The sequence below is a fragment of the Lemur catta genome, chromosome 2 (genome assembly GCF_020740605.2).
Source record: "Lemur catta isolate mLemCat1 chromosome 2, mLemCat1.pri, whole genome shotgun sequence".
NCBI lineage: Eukaryota > Metazoa > Chordata > Mammalia > Primates > Lemuridae > Lemur > Lemur catta.
This window is the reverse complement of record NC_059129.1, coordinates 2,911,428-2,934,383: the sequence shown is the minus strand read 5'-3', so window position 1 is coordinate 2,934,383 and position 22,956 is coordinate 2,911,428. Positions and strand designations below refer to the sequence as shown.

The 22,956-nt window shown below is 42.9% G+C and overlaps 1 protein-coding gene across 3 annotated transcripts in view; it reads left to right on the top strand.

The window, feature by feature from the left end:
• Positions 1-22,956, top strand: part of LOC123632318 (CREB binding protein) — a 133,562-nt gene that overhangs the window by 5,353 nt on the left and 105,253 nt on the right. For all 3 annotated transcript variants that reach the window (XM_045542447.1, XM_045542449.1, XM_045542448.1), the window contains exon 2: positions 21,302-22,014. In XM_045542447.1, coding sequence (XP_045398403.1) covers positions 21,302-22,014 — 713 coding nt within the window. The remainder of the gene's footprint in view (positions 1-21,301; positions 22,015-22,956) is intronic.

The window sequence follows — 22,956 nt, the reverse complement described above, 5'->3', positions numbered from 1 at the left end:
ACCTCTTTATCTTACTCAAACCAGCACTTCGCATATATTCCAAGAAACTAGTGGGCACAGTAAGAGGTGTTTGTCAAAAGAGTCTGTGCTCTAGTGAGGTTGATCGTAACTGTAGGCACTCCTAGAGCCTTAGTGTGCTGATGTACACTGTGAGTCGTCCAGAGAAGACTGCACCATTCCCAAGCCTAATTGACCTAAAACCCTTTTTTATGTAATACGTGGGTCTGCAACCTTTTTCTGCAAAGGGCCAGAGAGTACATATTTGGCTTTGTGGGCCATATGGTCTCTTGTTGCAGCTACTCAACACTGCCATGTTAGCAGAGAGGGGCCATAGACAATAGCAAACGGGTGGGCATGGCTGTGTTCCAGGAAAACTTTAGTTACAAGAACTGGCATCCGGGCATTTGGCCCGTGGGCTGCAGTTTGGTGAGCCTCATGTAATGTGGCACTTAATGCTCGGAGCACCCATTGGGAGCACCTGTTGGGAGCACAGGACTGCCCCAGTCTGGGCTGGCTATGAAGGCTTTAAGGAAACCAGCGGTAGCACAGGTTTTCTGAGCGCCGCAAAGTGAAGCCCTAGTGAGCAGCATTAGACTCTCGGAGCACGTCAACGCCTGGTAGGAATCTCCCTCTGTCTTTTTTGTTCCCTTTAACAATTTTATGTACTTCTTTATTTAAAATCAGGTGAGTTTAATGGAAAGCCAGGTCACCTCACTAAGTTTATCTTTGTCCTTTTGCCATCTTATTCTTCTCTTGCTCTAGTGGCCCAGGTAGCATTTCTCATCCCTCTTCCATCACCTCAGGCCCTTGATGTCCCTCCTTCCTGGGGAACCGGAAGGTAGTGGCTCGGGAGGACTTGGAGAGCTTTTCCACAGCCGTCTTCCCCCGCTGGGGCAGTGCCTGACAGAGTAGACCCTCAGGAAATATTTGATGGGATCGGTAGAAGAATATGAAGTATTTGCCCTTCAGAGTTCTCATATTCTTCTTGTAAGTTTTACGTTTAAGCTAATTGCCACCAGTCTTTGGATCTGTTCTGTTTCCCTGATCCTGAGTTCCATGCGACCGGCCTGGCTGGCCTTAGGAGTGCTAGGGCCAGAGGGTGTTTGGGTCATATACATCAGCTCTCTGAGCCTCGGTGTCCTCATCTGTAAAGTAGAGGAAATAATGGTTCCCGTCTTGGTAGCCTGCGCCGGGGTGTGGAAGTGCCTGGTCTGGAGTAAATGCTCAGTGAGCGGGAGCTGGCCCTGGAGTCACCAGAGAAAGTGGGTGTGCCTCGTAGTTGCAGGGCTTCCTGGGAGTGCTAGTGGGATTGTGCTGAGACCTGTTTCTCAGTAGTCCTGGAAGGACAATGGCCATGTGCTCGTACCCACAGAGGCCCATGTGGAGGCACATCTGTTGAAGTGTAGCCTCTCAGCAGATAGATAGCCAGGAATTCTGTAATCAATACCATTGATTCTGCCTCCATTTTGGATTGTATTTTTTTAAATAGGAACATGATGGCCATGACATTTTAAAATTACAAAAACTTCAGTGGTATCATGCATCCTGAAAATTCTTGATAGTTTTGAAGCATATTCCATGGACTATTTAAGTAGCAAACAAGTGTGTGATTCTTTTTATTTACTGTGTATATTATAATTCACTTTTGAGGTACCTGTTAAGGAGTAGCGTGTACAAAGGATTCTGATGGATGCCTTTGAGTAGCTTAGAACTGTCTTGACGAGATAAGACTCAGAGGCAAAACTTGAGGAAAGAATACAAAATGCAGTCAAGTGTAAAATGCCTGAGTCAGAAAAGGCAATCTGAGGAGGGCTTCGTTTATTCCCCTGCTGTTCCCTGAATGTCCCATGTGCAGAATGGAAGCCCAGGGCTGGATGCCTGAGTTGGGGGCAGCACCAAGGCAGGCTCTGGGATAGGCAGCGGGGCTTGGACTACCAGGAGTAACTTGGTGGGTCCTCTTGTTGAGCCAGCCCAGGGAAGCCAGCATGTTTTCCATGCCTTCTGGGTTGCTGGGAGAAGCACCTGGCTGTGACATGGTGCTTCTTGGCTCCTGTGGTGTCATCACAGCCTGGTGGATTGCGTCTCAGTTCTGGTTGTCTCCAGACAGTGTCTAGTAAGCTCGCAAACTCCTGGCCATGCCCTTTGGTTCTCAGCACACATGCCTGGTGTTCCCTTCAGCCCCCTCTGAGGTCTTTTCCTCCTGATACACCCCTCTTCGGGATGCCTTCCACTTCTCACGGGCTCATGGAGTCTGCTGTGGCTGTCGGCAGCTCCTGCTTTAACTGGGGAAAGGATGCCAGCCTTCCCAATTCAGTCGTAAGCTTAGCCTTTAGGGAATTTCTCACATTGCAGCAAGTCATTGATATACAAATGTGAGCCATTGCACCAGTACTTGTCAGGGGCTTTTGCACATCCAACTTTCTCTGGGGGCTTCTGTCCCCTGACAGGAGTGCTACTGTAGGGCCTCACACAGGGTCCTGTAGCCACACCCTGGCGAGGTCAGGTTCCATCTTTGACTTGAAGAGATTTGCGTGAGGGCGCACAGAGAAGGGGTGTGAACGGCATGGAAGCGAGCAAGAGTGGCTCCCCTTTTTGTTTTTTTAAAAACGTTCTTAGACAGTATAGATAATGACTGTTGCTGTCTTTAAAAAACTGCCTTTAGGGTGTTTTCTGGTTCTAAATTTAGGAAGCAAGGCTATTTTGAGATCCGTGTCTAAAAGTCAAATTGTTTTTAAAACTTACCCTTAAGAAATACTTCGATATCATCCCATGTGACATTTTCCCCCATGTTTTATTTCCATTAATCAAAAGAATGTTTAGTTGAACCATTGCTAAGAATAGTAAAATCTAATGGTGGAAATAATTCTACTTGACTAAATCTGGCTCTCCTTCTCATTTCTAGGTGTCCTGTCTGCTACTGTTTGAAAATCTCTTTATTTGCCACTCTTTCTAATATGCCTGTACTGTATACAGTAGGTATTTCTTACAGTTGCACCTAAATCCAACTTTTAATAATCTATAATCAGAGAAAATGAGCTGTTTAATGGGGTTGTACGATTCTGTTATAAAGCAAATTCTTTTTGTAATTCAAAAAATTCTCTTCCGCCCCAATAGTTTGTATTTTTCATATCAAAACTACCACCTATACATGTTTTAGCTTTATTGTTAGAGTAGACAATGAAATGCAAAGAAAAATAAGCTACTGTTCTTTATGATAACTTGTAGAGAAGGCATGTACAACATTTAAGCAGATTTTGGTATTTGATTACAAGCTGAATGGTGACACTCAGGAGCTATAGAAATCTATCAAAATAATTAGGGTTTGCTTTGACAATTATGGACTATAAGAGCTTGACCCAGTTCCTTTGGATTAAAATATTTTGAGTATTTGTCACCTGATTAAAAGTAGAACCTTCTAACTATGACTCAGAGTTGAAGGAAATGTCAGAGCTTTTTATACTGGAGGCCGGCAGCGTACTGAGGAGGGAGCCCTGGCTTTAGCTCAGAGTGGACGCTGAACCCCGGCTCCCAGCTCGTCATCTCTGTGACTTGGGCTAGTGACTTCGCATTTGAGCTTTGGGGGACAGGATATGTTTGTGTGTGTGTGTGTTCGATCTCCAAAAGGGATTTTTAGCCAAGTGCAGGTCCTGGCTACTTGGAAGGCTGAGGTGGGAGTATCGTCTGAGGCAGGAGTTCAAGGCCCCAGTGCGCTATGAATGTGTCTGTGAATAGCCCCTGCTCTCCAGCCTGGGCAACATAGGGAGACCACTGTCTCTAAAAATAAGACTCAGATAAAAAAATGAATAAAAGGGATTTTTTCCCCTACATTATTCCATTTCTGCCCGCATTGATTAGCTTGGCGTATTGGTCTGCTGTGGCGCCTGGCATACAGCAGGTTGGGCAGCTATTATTGTTTAATTGTATGGGAAGGTACTAGACATCACCCGCTTCTCAGGCCAGTGAGGATGAGGATGATGTAGCCTGACCCGGAACCAGGCCCGTGGGAGCTTCTCACTGAGTAAATGGGAAGCTGCTGCGCTGCCTGTTTCCCTTCTGGTACCAGCTCTGGTGCAGCTTTGGAACCAGTTTGTAAAAGAATGAATTAAGAGCTAAAATTCGGGCGTCCTACAAATTGGGTAATAGTTTGACTCACTTTACTTAGTCTTTGCACTTCAGCTGTTCTTTATTGGAAAATTGAACTCTAAGTGGAACTGTGTTTCTAGTTATTGTTTGAGAACAAGGGCTTGATTTAAGTTAGGAGTTAGAGAAAAGGGAAGAGTGAGTACAGAGAAATTGTAAACAGGGTTTTTTAAGAAAACAGAGTTAGAGGAGAAGATAGCCTTGGGATCACTATCAAGTTTAGTCAGGTTGCTTGATTGAAAGAAATACCAGTGAAGCTTCATTTCCTCCTTGGATCAGCTACTGCTGATCTTGAAAGGGACAGACTCAGCTCTATGCTGTATTAGGAGAATTTTCTCTTCCTACAGATTCTATAATAGGAAATTCTTTCAATGGAAGTTACTGTTTTCCCATTCTCCTAGATATTTTAGATAGGGCGATTTATGTTTTTTACTAGTAAAAATTATCCCATGATGGACAAAGAATTTTTTCCTCTAATTTGTGGATATCTTTACATTAAATTTTATTTATTTATACAGTAAATAATCTTCTTTGAAAATAATAAAGAGACATAAAATATTAATAGGTTTTGTCATTTTGGTTAATTACTACTGTTGGAATCTTTTTTTTTTTTTTTTTGGTCGGGGGTGGGACGTGGGACAGGGTCTCACTCTCTAGCCCCAGCTAGAGCGCAGTGGTATCATCACAGCTCACAGCAACCTCAAACTCCTGGGCTCAAGCGATCCTCCTGCCTCAGCCTCCCAAGTAGCTGGGACTACAGGTGTGCACCACCATGTCCAGCTAATCTTTTCTATTTTTTGTAGAGATGCAGTCTTGCTGTTGCTCAGGCTGGTCTTGAAAGAATCGTTTTTTGTTTGAAGAACACAACCTGCCCAGAGTTGAACTTCTCTTGAAAATCTCTGAGGGAATCATTTGAATTACTGAGAGAGAATCCAGTGTTTTAGCTTTTGCTGATGCTTTCTGAGACTCTGAAGGTTTAAGGGAAAACTGATTTTTTCTTCCCAACAGTAAGAGAGTGGGTTTGGACATCCCTTTGTTTGAGATGCCTGTGTTCTCGTGGTAATCTCTGGGTCGTGCTCTCCAGTAGTCTTTTGTGTGATGTTGGATCTGTCTCTCTTTACCCTGCACAGTGCTGGGACCACGAGCCATGCGTGGTGACTGAGTACTTGAGGTGTGATTAGTGTGACTCAGGGACTAAATTTTAAATTTTATTTAATTTTAATTAAGCAAATGTAAGTAGCCACTTGTGGCTAGCGGCTAGTGTATCAGACTACACAGCTCTAAGTACATTTACTTATCCTGTTTGTCTAGAGTTTTCTTTAAGATATTTATGACCTAAGTTCCTTTAAAAAGACCAACTTTTGAAGATGGTCTCAAAAATATTCATGGCTTAGTTCAGTCTGTTCAGGATTATTCAGTCATTTACTCTGTGGTGTAGGCCCTGGTGATCTAGCAGGGACATGACATGCCTAGTCTCTGCCTTCATGGGATCCTGAGCAGGTAACTGCAGTGGTGTATGACCTTGGAGGGGAGGTACTGTGCATTGACTGGGGCACTGGACAGGGACTGAGCCTGTTCTGAAGAGTCTTGGAAGGCCACCTGGGGGTAGTGACATGAGCGCTGACACCTGAGGATGGATAGAAGCTGGCAGGTGAAACTATTCCAGGCATAGGGAACAGCATGAATAACAAGTGTGAAGGCCCAGGCGCAGTGGCTCACGCCTGTAATCCTAGCACTCTGGGAGGCTGAGGCAGGTGGATCGTTTGAGCTCAAGGAGTTTGAGACCAGCCTGAGCAAGAGCGAGACCCCATCTCTACTAAAAATAATAGAAAGAAATTAGCTAGACAACTAAAAATACATAGAAAAAATTAGCCAGGCGTGGTGGCGCATGCCTGTAGTCCCAGCTACTCGGGAGGCTGAGGCAGGAGGATCGCTTGAGCCCAGGAGTTTGAGGTTGCTGTGAGCTAAGCTGACGCCACAGCACTCTAGCCTGGTCAACAGAGTGAGACTCTGTCTCAAAAAAGAAACCCCAAAAACAAAAAAATCAGTGGGAAGGTCTAGAGGTATAAACTCTTGATCATGTAACAGTTTTTGCAAATCAGTTTTGTTTTTGGTTTACATTCACTGGGCTATCAAAATTTAGGAGGCCTCATGGTTTTGCTTCTGAGAAGGTGGAGGCTAATGGTGTGGTCCTGCTCTGGGGAGTTTTTTGGGCCTGGGCTCCAATTTCAACTTTACCATTTCATTTTTTTTATTGAAATATTTAAATGCATATAATGTGTGGGGTGCTCTGCTAGGCCCTAGTGATAACAGTGATGTTAGAAGCTGCTCCTCTTGGAATTCTGAGTGAGTGTTATGGGTGGGCGTCCAGCAGTCTTCCACCCATGCCTGTGTCATTCCAAACTGAGATCAGTGTCTGAAAGAACCAGATGTTTCAGGCTTGGTGATTGGGGACACTTGTCAGAGGAAGGACACTGGTGCTCATTGAAGGGTGAGTGAGGGCTCAGCTTGGGCATCTAAAGGTGAGGTAAGGTCACTGAGAGCCTTGAATGTCAGACCAAGGAGTCTGGGTCATCCTTTCAGGGCTTAAAAAACAGTTTTAAGAAACCCATCCTGTGCACGGGAGCTACTTGGGGGAAGCTCTTGTGATTTGTTTCCCAGAAGTCTACATCAGCTCTTTCCAAGGTGTATTTTTCTATCCAAGCTCAAATTTGCAGAGAGAGTTGACAACTGCCTTCCCCTCCTCAAGCCTCATTTTTGGGGGGAAAAGGGCCCTGTGAAAACCAACTTAGGAATTGGAACTAGTGTTGTTTCTTAAGACATTAGGAAATTTTTGTACAAACGTGAGAATTTTCTTTAAAAGGTTTTTTAAAAATTCTTTTGACTAGGTAATATAGTCATGTGGTCCAAAATTCCAACAAATGACAAGAATATTTGATGAAAAACCTTCATCTTACCTGTTTCTGGAGTCACTGGTTGTTCCCCTCCCCATAGGCGACCAGTGTTTGCTGTTTCTTAGGTATCATTCTAGAGATTTACTATGCATAGTTTTTTACCCTAAGTAGCTCATTATACATGTTATTCCCCTATAAATGCATTTTGGACTGATAAATATCTCAGAGTGGTTGAAATTATTAATATTAGAAGCGCAGGGTTCATTCTGAAAGTCCTTATTTTTAATGGTAAAATGGTGCTGCACTTAGATGAATAACACAAAATGATTTCAGTGTTTTCACTACATTATATGAATAGGAAGAACTGAAGTTTTTCGTAAATTTTGCATCATCTCAAAGAATACTAGGGGTTTTGTTAGTGTTACCAAAACACATGTGGTGTAGCCAGCTCACACCAAAGTTCTGTTTGTAGTTTCTCAGTTCCTAGAAAAGATTTTTAAAACCTCTGGTTTTTGTTACCTGCCTTATTAGTTGATAAACAAATGCCTGTAGGTTAAAAACCTACTTTGACACCAATCAGATAAAGGACAAATTAGTTTCTTGCTTGGTAGGACTTCTAAGCACATTCATATTAACTCTAGACCTTTTCTTTAATTTAGTTAATTATTGTAGAGATTGTAAAACGCTGAGTACGACCCAAAAGTCACTTTAGAAAAAAAAGGGTTAAATCACTGAGGCTTCATCAGAAGAGTAGTTGTGTTCCCTGCCATTGCAGCAGATCTGGGAGAAGGAGCATGATAGGTACTTAAGAGGGGAAGATAAGACTGAGTATCATTAAATTAAAAAGTCAGGATTGAGAGCAAAAGTGATAATTAGATCCTCTGTAGGGGTAAAAAAATATATGCTAATGTATATGTAGGAAATTTCTAGAAGGAAGTCTTGAGAAATTGTTTCTCAGGAGTTGAGGAGCTGGGGATGTTTTGAGGGCTCTCTACTTTTCATTTTAAATTCTTCTGAGTGCTTTTTTCTTTTTTATACCAAAAACTATAAATGTATTATTTTTATAATGAAACAGTAGGTAAAAGCAAATCCAAAGCAAAACATCTTTTTGCAATGTATACATTTATGGTTTGATTTTTTTTTTTTTTGTATTTATGGTTAGGAGAATCTGTTGTATAGTAAGAAACAGTTTTGATTAATTCCTCTTGCAAAATCTTTAGACTTCTAGCAAGAATTAGTTGAATAGGCCGGGCGCGGTGGCTCACGCCTGTAATCCTAGCCCTCTGGGAGGCCGAGGCGGGTGGATCGCTCGAGGTCAGGAGTTCGAGACCAGCCTGAGCGAGACCCCGTCTCTACTAAAAATAGAAATAAATTATCTGGACAACTAAAAATATATATAGCAAAAATTAGCCGGGCATGGTGGCGCATGCCTGTAGTCCCAGCTACTCGGGAGGCTGAGGCAGTAGGATCGCTTAAGCTCAGGAGTTTGAGGTTGCTGTGAGCAAGGCTGACGCCACGGCACTCACTCTAGCCTGGGCAACAGAATGAGACTCTGTCTCAAAAAAAAAAAAAAAAAAAAAAAGAATTAGTTGAATAAAGTGCAAATTACCTAAGAGGTGCCATCCAGAGATAAGAAAATGTGGCTGGGCATGGTGGTTCATGCCTGTAATCCTAGCACTTTGGGAGGCCTAGGCACGAGGATCGCTTGAGGTGAGGAGTTTGTGACCAGCCTGGGCAATAGTGACACCTTGTCTCTACAAAAAATTAACTGGGTGTGGGGTCTTCTGCCTTAGTCCCAGCTACTCAGGGGGCTGAGCACAAGGATTGCTTAAGTCCAGGAGTTTGAGGTTGCAGTGAACTAGGGTGATGCCATTGTACTCCAGCCTACGCAACAGAGTGAGACCCTGTCTCACACAAAAAAGGGGGGCGGGGGATTGTGTTTTGGTGTGATGTCCAATCATTACTTACTTTGTCATAAGCTCTGTTTTAAACATAATCTTTATGTTAGAGGTTTCTGCATTGATTTTGCTGAAAGCTACAAGACCTAACAGCAACTAATGTTTGAGTATTTTGAAATAATGTCAGATTTCTGTATGTGAGCAACATTTATTGTATTACTATATTGGGTACAAAATGTTGCATGTAGATTGTCACATTCCTTTCAGAAAAAATACTACTTTTGAAAAGTTCTTTAAAGTGCCTTTTCTTGTCCAGCCCTCTAAGCTTATTTGAACACTAAAAATACTTTAAAGTAATATTGAACCCATTTCAGATTTTGTCCTCAAACAGTAAACACACCAGCTGGAAAGTGGAGCACCTGGAACCATTCCAGGTGTTAGCACCTGGTGCTGAAGTTAATCACCTTGTCCAGGACACTTCCTGGGAGGGGGTCATGGGCTGCCTTTAAAAAAAAAATCACTTTCTTTAATTACTTAAACCAGTAGTTCACATGTCTCAAAAAATCAGGACAAAAGCTGTAGAGAGAGGGCCTCCTTCTGCCTAGTCTCCCACCCTTGGGGATAGTTTGTGCTCTCTTCCAAGGGTGTCTTTATCTATGTTCAGGCAGATACTATTGTCTGTTCTTAGCTCCCTCTTCCCCCTTTCTGCCTTTTTCTTCTTAATTGGGGTAGCGTACTGTACATATGGCCGCATAACTTACTATCTTTTTATAGTTGCCTAGTATTCGCTATATGAGATGTGCCATAATTGATTTAATTCTCTCCCCACTAATGGACATTTAGGTTATTTTCAATCTTGTCTTCTCACAAACAGTGCTTTAATGAATAGCCCTATACAGTTATGTGTATAAGTAAATCTATAGAACACATTCCTAGAAATGGAACTACGGTTTAAAAGGCATATGCATTTGTAATTTTGATCATATCAAATTTTCCTCTAAGAGCTTGGGTGTTGGTGAAGTCTTAAAATTTTAAAAGCAGCACACGTATTCTCAGTGTAGACATCACTGTTTTATGTGTATTCTTTATTAACATAGTCTAGTGATGAATGATTTTTCAGTTGTTTTTCAGGTTGTAATTGTCCATCATGTTGTGCCTCTCAGTGATTTCTGATTTATCTCTAATTTTATGGTGTTTTTCTGGACTTAATGCATTTATTTCTTGTTTTTGGCTCTCAAATAGCCCATATACTTCCATATCTTGGACACTGACTCTAAGTCTGCTTTCATGTCCAGAAGACGAAGTTTCCCCCTTTCTCCTGACTTTGTGTTGCTGCCTACCAGCTGCTGCTCACAGCCACCTTCTGTCCCACCATTGTACCTACCCTTTGGAGCTGAGAGAGGCAGCACACAAACCGGTCAAAGAAACTTAAAGTTGTCTTAGCTGTCTGGGGGTGGCACTTGCCTGTTACTTGTAAGTGCACCAAATAAAAATAGGCTGGCTGCATTTCCAAGATGGTTTACGGTTCAATGTGACAAAGAACTTATAGTCAGGACTGTCTGGGGCTCTTTAAATAGAAGATAAATAGCAAACATTCAGTGAAACAAGATTTTTTTTTTGATACCTGATGCATCGTGGCCATGAATTGCATTAGGGAATGAAAAAAAATAAAATGCTAAAAAAATTTTTTTGTTTTTTTTTTGGAGACAGAGTCTCGCTCTGTTGCCCGGAGTAGAGCGCCGTGGCATCAGCCTAGCTCACAGCAACCTCAGACTCCTGGGCTCAAGCAATCCTCCTGCCTCAGCCTCGAGAGTAGCTGGGACTATAGGCATGCACTACCATGCCCAGCTAATTTTTTCTATATATTTTTAGTTGTCCAGATAATTTCTTTCAATTTTTAGTAGAGACAAGGGTCTCGCTCTTGCTCATGCTGGTCTCGAACTCCTGACCTCGAGTGATCCTCCCACCTTGGCCTCCCAGAGTGCTAGGATTCCAGGCGTGAGCCACCACACCTGGCCTAAAAAATTTTTTTTAAAGGAACAATAGCTTACAATAAAAGGCTAAAATTTATCATGCAAAGTAGATTTTACCTTTTCTAGGTAGAATTATTCTTAAAATTGTATAAAATGCATTTCTATAAATCAGATTCTTACCCCCTTATTTACATTATAATTTCTAAGGTTCCATATTTTTATTTCAATTAGTTTCATCCAATGCTATACCTTGGTTTCCTTCTCTTCACTTCAAACTTTGTAGTTCATGATGTTTAAATATTTAAGTGTATTTACTAAGCAGGTTTCCATCTAAAAAAGTCCCCCTGGCTATGTCTCTCTGTAACATGAATATTTATCACATAATTCAGCTATAAATTTGGGTTTAATAAACCAAATTGTCTTATAGCCCTCAACACAGCACTTATATTTATATTTAAGGCTAGGATTTGGATTTTGTTCTTTGTCCTTTAATACTGTCATATACTGTGTTTTGTATGATAAATGATTTTTTTTTTTTTAAATAGAGAAAAGGTCTCACTCTTGTTGCCCAGGCTGGCACTCTTGAACTTAAGCGATCCTCCCACCTCAGCCACATGAGTAGCTAGGATTACAGGTGTATGCCACCATGCCAGGCTAATTTTTTGTAGGAACAGGGTCTTGCTATGTTGCCTAGATTGGTGTCAAACTCCGGGCCTCAAGTGATCCTCCTGCGTTGGCCTCCCAAAGTGCTGGGATTATAGGTGTGAGCCACTGTGCCTGGCAATGAGTGATATTTAACTTGATATCAGCAGTTATCTTCCTCGTTCAGAGCATTCTAGTGGGATCTTTCCTACCTTATCTGATCCACATATCAACAGCAGGAAGGCCCTTCCCACTACATCAAATTCATACCTACTGAGGGAATCCTGCCGTCATGGAGTTTTTCCTCCGTGAAACTCACTACAGCAAAACAACCAGCTCGTGCCTGCTTAGCTTGCTGTCTTCCGTTCCTGCCAGTTTGGAGTGTTTCTCTTTCCTCAGGGTCCTTTCTCTCTAAAATTCTGCTCACAGTTTGCCTCTTATCTGAAGCCTTTCCTGCCTTCTTTGACTCCCGTTTTCCACTTGGCTGTGAGAATTGGTGTTCATGGGCTTCTCAGTTTGATTATAATCCTCTGGGGAGGCAGACTTTCATTCAGATCTCAGAGACACCCAGGCAGCCCTGCACAGAGTGAAGGCCCAGAACAGTGACTTGCTTGCCACCTCAGGGCAGGCAGTGGGGAGGCTACTGCCAGGCCTGTGATTCTGAGGAGGGGCAAGACTTTCTACTCAATGTAAGGTCACTGTTCTGAATGAAGTAAAACCTCATTATTTTGTGCTAATTAGGGGGTGGTGTATTTGCATAAAAGAAGGCTGAATTACAGAAGATTTTAGAAGGAATTTGCTTTAATTAGTTCCTAATAGTCATTAAAAAAAAAGATTAGATGTCTTTCGGGGAACTTGTTTAAATGCCTAGATTAGAATTACTTAATAATGGAATAAATGTTAATAAAACAGTGCTTTTTTCCTTTTTTTTTGTATTTCCACTCTCCATTGTTGTAGAGTTGTTCCATTGTTTATTTGTACAAGAATTTTTAAAGCAATGTGAGCTTTAATTCTACTAGAATCGCCACAGATGACCAGAGCTATTGAGAAATGGTAAGTGTTGAGTGCCGGCCCTGTACCAGGCATGGGGTGCTGGGGTTTTCCCGGCGTTGTCTAGGTCACTTCTTACAAGCTGCCTTCGGAGGTGGGCTTGTTGGCAGTGATAATAGTGACTGCTATTCATTGAGTCCTTATTGTGTGCAAGGCTCAGTGCTCAATGCCGTGTACATGTTGCATGATTTAATTCTTTCATCAAGGACTCTGAGGCAAGTGCTGCTTTCCTCTCTGCTGTAGAGTTGTGGAGGCACACACAGTGAGGAAGTTGCTAGTGACGGCTGGCCCTGGAACCAGGACCTGGCTGGGTACTCTTCTCACTGTACCAGACTGTGCTTCCTGTGTTGTTAGTGTCTAATTAGTAATATATCAGTAAACACACTGAGAGAGTCTAGAATGATGTTTAGGTCCTCTGCTACTCTGTGAAGTCCTTCCTCGTCTTTAGATGTGAGCTTTTCTAGGACGCTTTGCTCTTGTTGGATCAAGTTTTTGTATCCAGTTTTTTTCACTTTAGTTTTTCTTAAATTGGCAAAAATTATGTTATTTATCATATACAGCATGATGTTTTGAAATGTGTATACATTGTGGATTGTCTAAACCGAGCTAATTAACATGCATACCTCTCTCTGTGTCTAGTTTTGACTTAGGAATTAAAAATTCTTTTCGCAGGCATAGTGGTGTGTGCCTATAGTCCTAGTTACTCGGGGGGCTGAGCCCAGGAGTTTGAGGCTACAGAGAGCTGTGATGACTGTACTGCACTCCAGCCTGGGTGATAGAGTGAGACCTGTCTCTTAAAAAAAAAATCTTTTTAAAAGTCTTTCCACAGTAGGCGAATAGGTGAATAAAAATGTTTAGCTTCTGAAAGTTTTAAGAGGAGCATTTGAGTAGTCAGGATTATAGTACAAGTCTGAGGATATAGGAAGAAAATAAAAATCAGTTTCTCCTATGCTCTCTCTCAACAATCAACACAGCAGATGTGTGGGGATTCCCCCCACCACCAAGCAAGCAATCAGTTCTGCATCGAGTACCAGCTGGCTGGCCTCTAATTCAGTTCAGTTCTTACACTGTCTACCTGGAGGCAGTATCAGATCCCATAGGGTGAGGGCTCTGTCCCTGAGACTGCCCCCATTCTGACGCCAGAAGCAAGCCCCAAGTTGTTTTACCTGTGCTTCTGACCAGCCAGCTATAAATCGGGGTTCCTAAGCCCCCCTCCTTGAGTTCAGTTTGGTAGAGTGGCTCACAGAATTCAGGGAAACACATTTACTGGGTTTTTATTGTAAAGGGCATTACAGAGGATACCAGTGAATACCAGATGACAGGGCCTCCCAGTTTCACCTTCTAGAAACTAGTGCTCAGCTGTCTGGAAGCTCTCTGAGCCCAGTCCTTTTGGGTTTTTATGGAGGCTTTATTATGTAGGCATAATTGATTATGCCATTGGCTATTGGTGATCAACTTAACCTTCAGCCCGTCTCCCTTCTCCCGAGGTTGGGGATGGGCCGAAAGTCCTGACCCCCAATCATACCTTGGTCTTTTCTGTAACCAGCCCCATCCTGAAGCTACCTAGGAGCTGCAGCCCTCAGGCAACTCATTAGCATACAAAAATATCACTTTAGAATTTACAAGGATTTTAGGAATTGTCTGCCAAGAAACAGAAGGAAGACCTTCACAAAATCACAACAAGTAATGTGGAAAGAAAATCTCAGGCCACTGCACTCCAACCTGGGCAACAGAGTGAGACCCTGTCTCTAAAAAAAAAAAAAAAATCTAAAGAAAGACGACTTTTTTTGCAGAGAATAGGGATGCAGGAGAGAAATTAAGAGTGGGTGGGGAAGAGAAAATGTGTGTGGGAGGGAAGTTTCATACTTGGAAGTAGAGAAATAAGAACATATCACAAAACAGCATCTGAACTCTTACATTGTTTATTTCTCACACTGCCATTGCTCACTCTACATTATGCCATTTAATCTTTGCCTCAATTTTAGGATTGAGGTTAATTGGTGCTGAGGTGTAGCTATAGAGTGAAATACACCTGCATGGTCCCCTGGAAGGTGAAGAGGCAGCAGAAGAGAGGTGTAAAGAGACAGATGAGTAAACAGTGTGACACTTGAGAGGCTTCAGCACTTAATTCTGTTTCTGTTTTCAGAAAATAGTAAAACATGTTAGAATTACTCACTACCTTATATCTTTGATTAAACAAGTTTGTTAAAATTGATATTATATATTCTCTAGCTGGTGATCTTCTCTGTAATTCATGTCATTTATTCAGCATGTGTACATTTATTGAGTGCCTAATATACACTAGGCATTTTATGCTAAGCATTGAATAGACAGTGGTGAACAAACCAGACAGGATTCCCCGCTTTCGTGGCGCTTACAGCCTCATCAGTTATAATGTGAAGGTGACAGTATCATTTTAGCTCACTCATTATATCTATGGGCATGTAAAAGGGTTCCTACTTCTGGTCAGTAGACAGTATGATATACTGATTACTAAATGTTTTGACAGAAAACTCAGTTCTGTCAATACGAAGAATTAGGGGCTCTAAATATAATTCAGAGAAAAAATAAGATATTATGACAAAGAGGAGACTTTAGAAAACCTGAGGAAAGGTATGTTTTGTGGATCATTTGGCTAATGCGTTTGAATTTTTCAAACAAAACTGTTTTGAAATGTTTTTGGCCGGACAGATTGATTGAGCCACTTACCTGGTGTTTGATTCTATAAAATGAAAAGCTTTTTTTTTAGAGTACCTGATAGTAGTTCACTCCTTGTTTAAGGTGAAATGCTGATTTCTGATAATGATAAATAAGAATGGGTCTTAGAATATGTGTGGGTACCATTTGTCTTTCAGAGTTTACAAGTGATCCTCACTTGAACAGAGTCTCTATGTGTAGACGGCATACTTGGGTTTCCTAGTCTAGAAGTGAATGTCATTTGGTACCTTGCTTAGTAAACACCTTGTGTTGGCTGAGGCTGGCTGAGTTTGGTTGTGGCCCTTACTTTTTTCCTTATTCCTCACTGGGTCTCCTCAGCCTTTTATAAGTATTATAGAAATTGGGAAGGTTATAGCTTTTTTTTTTCTTTTTCTTTTTTTTTTTCAGAGATGGGGTCTTGCTCTGTTGCCCAGACCTCAGTGCAGTGATGTGGTCACAGTTCACTGCTGCTTTGAACTGCTGGGATCAAGTGATCCTCCTGCCTCAGCCTCCTGAGTAGCTGGAACTATAGGCATGTGCCACCATGCCCAGCTAATTAAAAAAAATTATTTTATTTTATTTTTAGAGATGGGGTCTTGCTATGCTGCCCAGGCTGGTCTCAAACTCCTGCCCTCAAGTGATCCTCCTGCCTCATCCTCACTGGGATTATAGGTGTAAGATACTGTGCCTGGCTTGTAGCTTGTTTTTTTTTTTTTTTTCCCTCAGATCAGCTTAATGAAAAGGCTGGACTCTAAATTCATGGCCAGGAAGCCCCAAAACAGAGAAAATTCTTGTTCCTAGCTATGGAAGTATGCAGGTTGTACTTGCTACTTGATACGTGTTGAGAAAGTCTTCTGCTAAGGGCACAGGCCCTGTGAAAGCAGGATGCCTACAGATCTCACGCAGCCCTTAGCCTTGCATTCTCCCACATCCCCTGGTGACTGGCAGAGAAGGGAATTTACCTGGGATTGGAAGTGATAGCTGTTAATCTTGAACCTTAGGAACTTCCTGTGATTCAGATTGCTCTTGCTCAACCCATGTGTTGGGACACTGGTGTGTAGAAACCATAGCTGTGCTATGTTGCAGTAATCTTGCCTGACTTAAGACTCCCCTTTGTCAGGTTTTTTTTGTTGTTGTTGTTGTTTTGTTTTGTTTTTTGAAATAGGGTCTTGCTCTATTGCCTGGGCTACAGTGCAGTGCTGTCATCATAGCTCACTGCAACCTCCAGCTCATGGGCTGATGTGATCCTCCTGCCTCAGCCTCCCAGTTAGCTAGGACTACAGACATGTGCCACCGTGCCTGGCTAATTTTTTTATTTTTTGTAGAGATGGGGTCTTGCTGTGTTGACCAGGCTGGTCTCAAACTCCTGGGCTCAAGCCACTCTCTTGCCTCAGCCTCCCAAAGTGTTAGGATTACAGGCATGAGCCATGTTGCTTGGCCTGTCAGTTTTTTTAACTAGGGAATAGGAAAAGATGGTGACAGTCAGTGGTGACCAGAAGAGGGGTGGTATGGGTGTGTATGCACCCCATCTTTTCAAAAAGCCACACCTAGCATATTTGGTTGTACACATATTCATATATGTTGGATTGGTGGATGACATAAGAGAAATTAGTCAATTCTTCCTTCACCCAAACAACTATTCGATGTGTTTGGACAGCAATAGGATGAGAAAAAGTAGTCAAGGGGACAGAGTATAGCAGACTAATCAAAAACATTAGCCCAAGACAAAATATCCTGCTAACAACTTGGAAAATTGTGCATTTGGTAAGCAGTAGAATAAACTCGAAATAAAAACTGGTAGATCTGAGAGTGGCTGGTTGATGGGTGAATTTTTAAAGGTAAGAAATTTTTAGAGTAAAATTGTTCTGCAAAGTATTAACATAATAAGATAGCTACTCTGTATAGCACAAGGTGCCCCAGTCTGACTTTTATCTTTAACTCTGGGGTATTGTTACTCTTGGTTTACGGAAGAGGGTATTAAGATGTAGAGATTAAGCAGTTTGCTCAGAGACTCGGGATTTGAACGTGTGCTCAGCTTCTAAGCGTTCTGCCTCCACTGACCTGCATTGGGGCCGGCCCTGTGGAGCTTACCTGACTGTTTTTTGGGGCTTATCGCTCTTTGGCCTGGGTTGGCCTCCTTCTCCTAGGAGGAGTATTTAGGGATGCTTGAAAGAGCCAATCAGAGGAGCTTCTGCAGGTTGTTACAAACTTTCAGTGTAAAACATTCCAAGCTTGTTTGCTTCTCCTAGTTCACAAGGCTTGACACGGTGTCTTCTTCCCAGCCCCAGACACATAGGAAGGAAAGCCAGTCTCTCTTATGATGGCTCCACTTTATGGTTTAGATGAAGATTCGTTTCACTGCTCATAGATTAAGGAGCACTGCATTTAAAAAAGTAGTTATGGGCCGGGCGCGGTGGCTCACACCTGTGATCCTAGCACTCTGAAAGGCTGAGGCGGGCGGATCGTTTGAGCTCAGGAGTTCGAGACCAGCCTGAGGAAGAGTGAGACCCCCCCGTCTCTACTAAAAATAGGAAGAAATGATCTAGACAGCTAAAAATATATATAGAAAAAAAGTAGCCGGGCATAGCGGCGCATGCCCATAGTCCCAGCTACTCGGGAGGCTGAGGCAGGAGGATTGCTTGAGCCCAGGAGTCTGAGGTTGCTGTGAGCTAGGCTGATGCCACGGCGCTCTAGCCTGGGCAACAGAGCAAGATTCTGTCTCAAAAAAAAAAAAAAAAAGGTAGTTATTTGGGTGAGGATATATTTTATTTTTTTTCCTTTTATGTTTAGTTGACACGTAATAATTGTATCTACGGGGTTCAGAGTGATACTTCATTACACATGTACCATGTGTAATGGTAAAATCAGGGCAGTTAGGATATCCACCACCTCAAACAGTACCATTTCTTTGAGTTGGGAAAAAAGTGGTTATTAAAGAGTTACTGAGAGAAAGCCTGTGTGCGTGCAGACAAAGCCTGGGAAGCAGCAAACACAAAACAGTTATGTTGGAGAGGATTTTTTTTTTTTTAAACTGTAATTCATGTGATCTCTGTATCTAGAGACTTTAGTGAATCTCCAAATTTAGGACAACATAATAGTATAAAATGGAACCCAGAGAAGTGCGTTGAGACACAGAAGCCAGCTGACTAGTCCACCGGGTCCAAGCCCTGTGCCCTTCCATGAGCTGTCTGCTCTTGCCAGGATCACGTTCCTGTCTCTTAAATGACGTGTCGTGTGACCATGATGAGGCATCCCAAATTGAGGGACCTTCTACAAAACAGCTGCCCTCTGCTCTTAAAAATGTCAGTTATGGAAGACAAAGACTGAGGAATCTTTCTAGATTAAACTAGATGATAGACATATGGCAACTAGATGCAGTGGGATCCTGAATTGGACCTTGGATCAGGAAAATACATGTGATGAAGGGCGTTATTGGGACAGCCAGCAAAACTTGAGTAAGGGCAACATGTTAAGTATTGTATCAATGTTACATTTCCTGAATTTGACAAGTGTAAGGTGATTATGTAAAGGATGTTCTTAGGGGATGCATACTGAAGTACTTGGAGAAAGGTGATCATGCTGTCTGCAGATTACTCTCAGAGACATTCTGCAAAGACTTTGTGTGTACACCCTCAGCAAGTAACACTGCATTCCTTGTAGTCAGGTGGGAAGAAACAGGTGTATGTTAGAGGTGGTTTGCAAGGCTGAAAAGAGGGACTGGGCAATTCTGCAGTGGTAGCCCAAATAAAGTCTTCCTAGTCACTGTTTTTAATCCTAGTAGGGACTGGTTTTTTTAGACCAAGAGAGAGAGAGCATCCAGAATAAAGATTATTGATGCATGTGACAGCTCGCACTGTTATGGCTGGAAAGTAGGGCACATCCGGAGGTGCCTGGTAAAAGAAGAGTGAGAAGAAGTCTGGGCCCAGTTCTGATGGCCTCGTGTCCCATGCTAAGGAGTTTGAACTTTTTCCATAGATGTGATGAATATATCAGGATATGTTCAGCTGCAGTAACATAAAACTCCAGGTAAAATGGCCTAAACAATAGTAAATGTATTTTCTCACATAATAAGAAGTCTGAAGGTGGGGAGGTTCCAGGGTTGGATAATTCAGCAGTTCAGAGATGACTTTACCAACCCAGGTGTTGATGTTTTTTTACTGCGGCCTTCCTTAGTGTGAGAGTGGTATCTGCTCTCCTGGTTGCAAGATGGTTGTCCTAGTCCCATGACGAAATCTGGTGAAGAAAAGGGAGATGTCTTTCTGAGCATCTCTTACTATGAGGAAGGAAAACCTTTTCCAGAATGTCTTGGTCTTGGTCTTGGTTAGTGTACCTTCAGATTCCTGCAGCTGGGATCGTGTCGCCTGCAAGGGGACCGGGATCACGGTGGTTGGCTTACCTGGACACTGTCTGCTGTGGCCAGGAAGGTGTTGCCCTTCCTCAGAGGGGCCTCCCAGACAGCCACCTCAGGATCACGTGGTTTTGCCAGCAGCAAAGGGGAGTGTGTTGTGTAAGCAGATGTTAGAGTCTGCCACAATGGGGAAAAAAGTTTTTAATTTTCTAAAGATGGGTGTGTTAGGTTAAAAAAAAAAAAAAAGCCACATGCACACCCCACCCCACCACATGTGACTCCTTTTGCTTTTGGCTTGTTACTTTCCGGCCGTTGCCTATATTACGTACTTCAGTAGTTCTAATCTTACTCTGTGTGCCATTTTGCGTACATTTTCCATTTGCATGTTTGTCCATAACATACATTTCTTCCTACATTTAAGTCATCACAATTATTTAATAGATGTATAATGTTTTGTAATATCATAGAGGAATTTATTAAACCTTCTGTTCCTGGGTAACAGTAATGGTAGCTAGTACTGAGCGTTTACCACCCACAGGCACTGTTTGTTCTTGGGCTTTACATTTATTAACTCATGGAGTCCTCACAACCACCTTAAGAGATGTAGGGGCCATTGCTGCCCCTAGTTTCCAGATGAGGAAACTGGGGCAAAGAAAGGTGACTCATTTTGCCTCAGTAACTTCCCCAAGGTCCCACAGCTAATAAGTGGGGAGCTGGAGGCAGAGCTGGGGTTCACATGCAGGCAGTCCCAGTCTAGAGTCTGTAACCACTAGGCTGAGCTGACTGTGGGTATTTTTTGAGTTTTTGTTATTGTTGTTGCTGTTACAGATAATGCTAAGATGAACCTTTTCTGTGTGGCCCCTCGTTTGCACGTGTGTGTGCAGCCTGGTGGTTGTGGGTTGGAGAGTACATGGGAGGTGAGAGAGTAGACATGGCACATAGACCACACTTGAGGAAAGAGTTACTTAGAGAGGGACCAGAAAAAGGGGATTGCTTTCACTTCTGTTTCTTTCATGCCCAGGGAAGATCTGTTTTGTTCACTGTTTCACCTTCCTTTGGGCTGGTGATTGGCACTGTCCTTTGTCCACCTGTGCTTGGCAGTCTGTGTGCTGCTCATTAACATTTATCCCTTTCGTGTAAATAAAAGTATTGTCAAGTTCTTATTTTATTTTTAACTATTTTTAGTTTTGGCTTATGCCTTTATTATTATTTCCTATATCTTCAACACTTTGAGAAATCACTGATTTCATTTAAGGCTAGTTTTTTTGATAATTTGATAATTTAACTTTTAAATATATACTCACTTAAGAGTGAGCTTTAATTTCCTCAGTTGCTGTTCATCTAACCCAATGCCCAATTACTTTTTTACACACATATGTTTCTTTCCTTTCTTTCCTTCCTTTCTTTCCAGGGTCTTGCTCTGTCACTCAGGCTGGAGTGCAGTGTCTCTGTTTAACTTTTCCTCCTTCAGAATTTGAAAAATATTTTTCCTTGTTTTATTTTCCCACACAAACTTGTAAATCATTTCAACATTACTCTTAAGACATGCTAGTGTTCCGTGTTAAATGCCCCATTAGGTTAAGATCATAGTAACGTGTGACAGTTAGAGAGCTGTTATGGTTGCTTAGTTTCTCATTTCCGTTTCTGTTTAATTTCTAGATTTTGGATCATTGTTTGACTTGGAAAATGATCTTCCCGATGAGCTGATCCCCAATGGAGGAGAATTAGCCCTTTTAAACAGTGGGAACCTCGTTCCAGATGCTGCTTCCAAACATAAACAACTGTCGGAGCTTCTTCGAGGAGGCAGCGGCTCTAGTATCAACCCAGGAATAGGAAATGTGAGTGCCAGCAGCCCTGTGCAGCAGGGCCTCGGTGGCCAGGCTCAAGGGCAGCCGAACAGTGCGAACATGGCCAGCCTGGGTGCCATGGGCAAGAGCCCTCTGAACCAGGGAGATTCTTCAGCCCCTAGCCTGCCCAAACAGGCAGCCAGCACTTCTGGGCCCACCCCCCCTGCTTCCCAAGCACTGAATCCGCAAGCACAAAAGCAAGTGGGCCTAGTGACCAGCAGCCCTGCCACATCACAGACTGGGCCTGGGATCTGCATGAATGCTAACTTTAACCAGACCCACCCAGGCCTCCTCAATAGTAACTCTGGCCATAGCTTAATGAATCCAGCCCAGCAAGGGCAGGCGCAAGTCATGAATGGATCTCTTGGGGCTGCTGGCAGAGGAAGGGGAGCTGGAATGCCGTACCCTACTCCGGCCATGCAGGGGGCCACAAGCAGTGTGTTGGCTGAGACCTTAACGCAGGTTTCCCCGCAAATGGCCAGCCACACGGGACTGAACACGCCACAGGCAGGAGGCATGACGAAGGTAAGTGAGCTGAGGTGCTTTGAATGTTTCCTACTTAAACATGGGCTTTTCCCTCCAAGGAGCATATTAAGATGGGATTCATGGCCCATTCCGTTCCTCCTATCCACGTGCCACTCACGCTTGGCAGAGTCAGATTTGCTATCCAGAGCCCTTCTTTCTGGGATAAAGATCTCTGCCCCATATCCGTCTTTAAAATGAGATTTTTTTTTTTTTTGAAGACAGGGTTTCACTCTGTTTCCTGGGGCTGGAGTGTGGTGGCGTCATCATAGCTCGCTGCAGCCTCGAACTACTGGGCTCAAGCCATCCTCCCACCTCAGCCTCTCAAATAGCTGGGACTAAAAGTGTGCGCCACCACGTCCAGCTAATGTTTAAATTTTATTTTTGTAGAGACGGGGTCTCGCTGTTGCCCAGACTGGTCTTGAACTCCTGGGCTCAAGCGATCCTCCTGCCTCAGCCTCCCAAAGTACTAGGATTACAGGTGTGAGCCACAATGTCCAGCCTAAAATGAGAATTCTTAAAGAAGCCATCAGTAGGATAGCTTGTAGTTCGGGCAGTTGGAAAATGATAGGGAATGCCTTTGGACTGATAGCCAGTTTTTAACCTCTGAGAAAAATGTGTGGAAATAGGACCACGTGGTTGAAAGGGCAGCCCTGTTGGAAATCACCTTTTTATTGCATCAGTGAATCTGGTAAAGGATGCTTTTTATCTCCACTACTTTACCTATTGGTGAAGTACTTATTAGCATATGCCCTCTACAACCCTTCAGTAAAAGATCTCTTGTCACCATCTCCATTTTACTGATTTTTACTGGTGAAGAAAGTGTGTTCCAAGGAGGTCAGCTACCTGCCACGGTTAACAGGGAAGAGGTGACAGAGCCAGGGAGAAGCATGGGCCCCCAGGTCCCAAAGGAAGCAATAGAGCAGTGAGTCTTCAAGTGGGGTC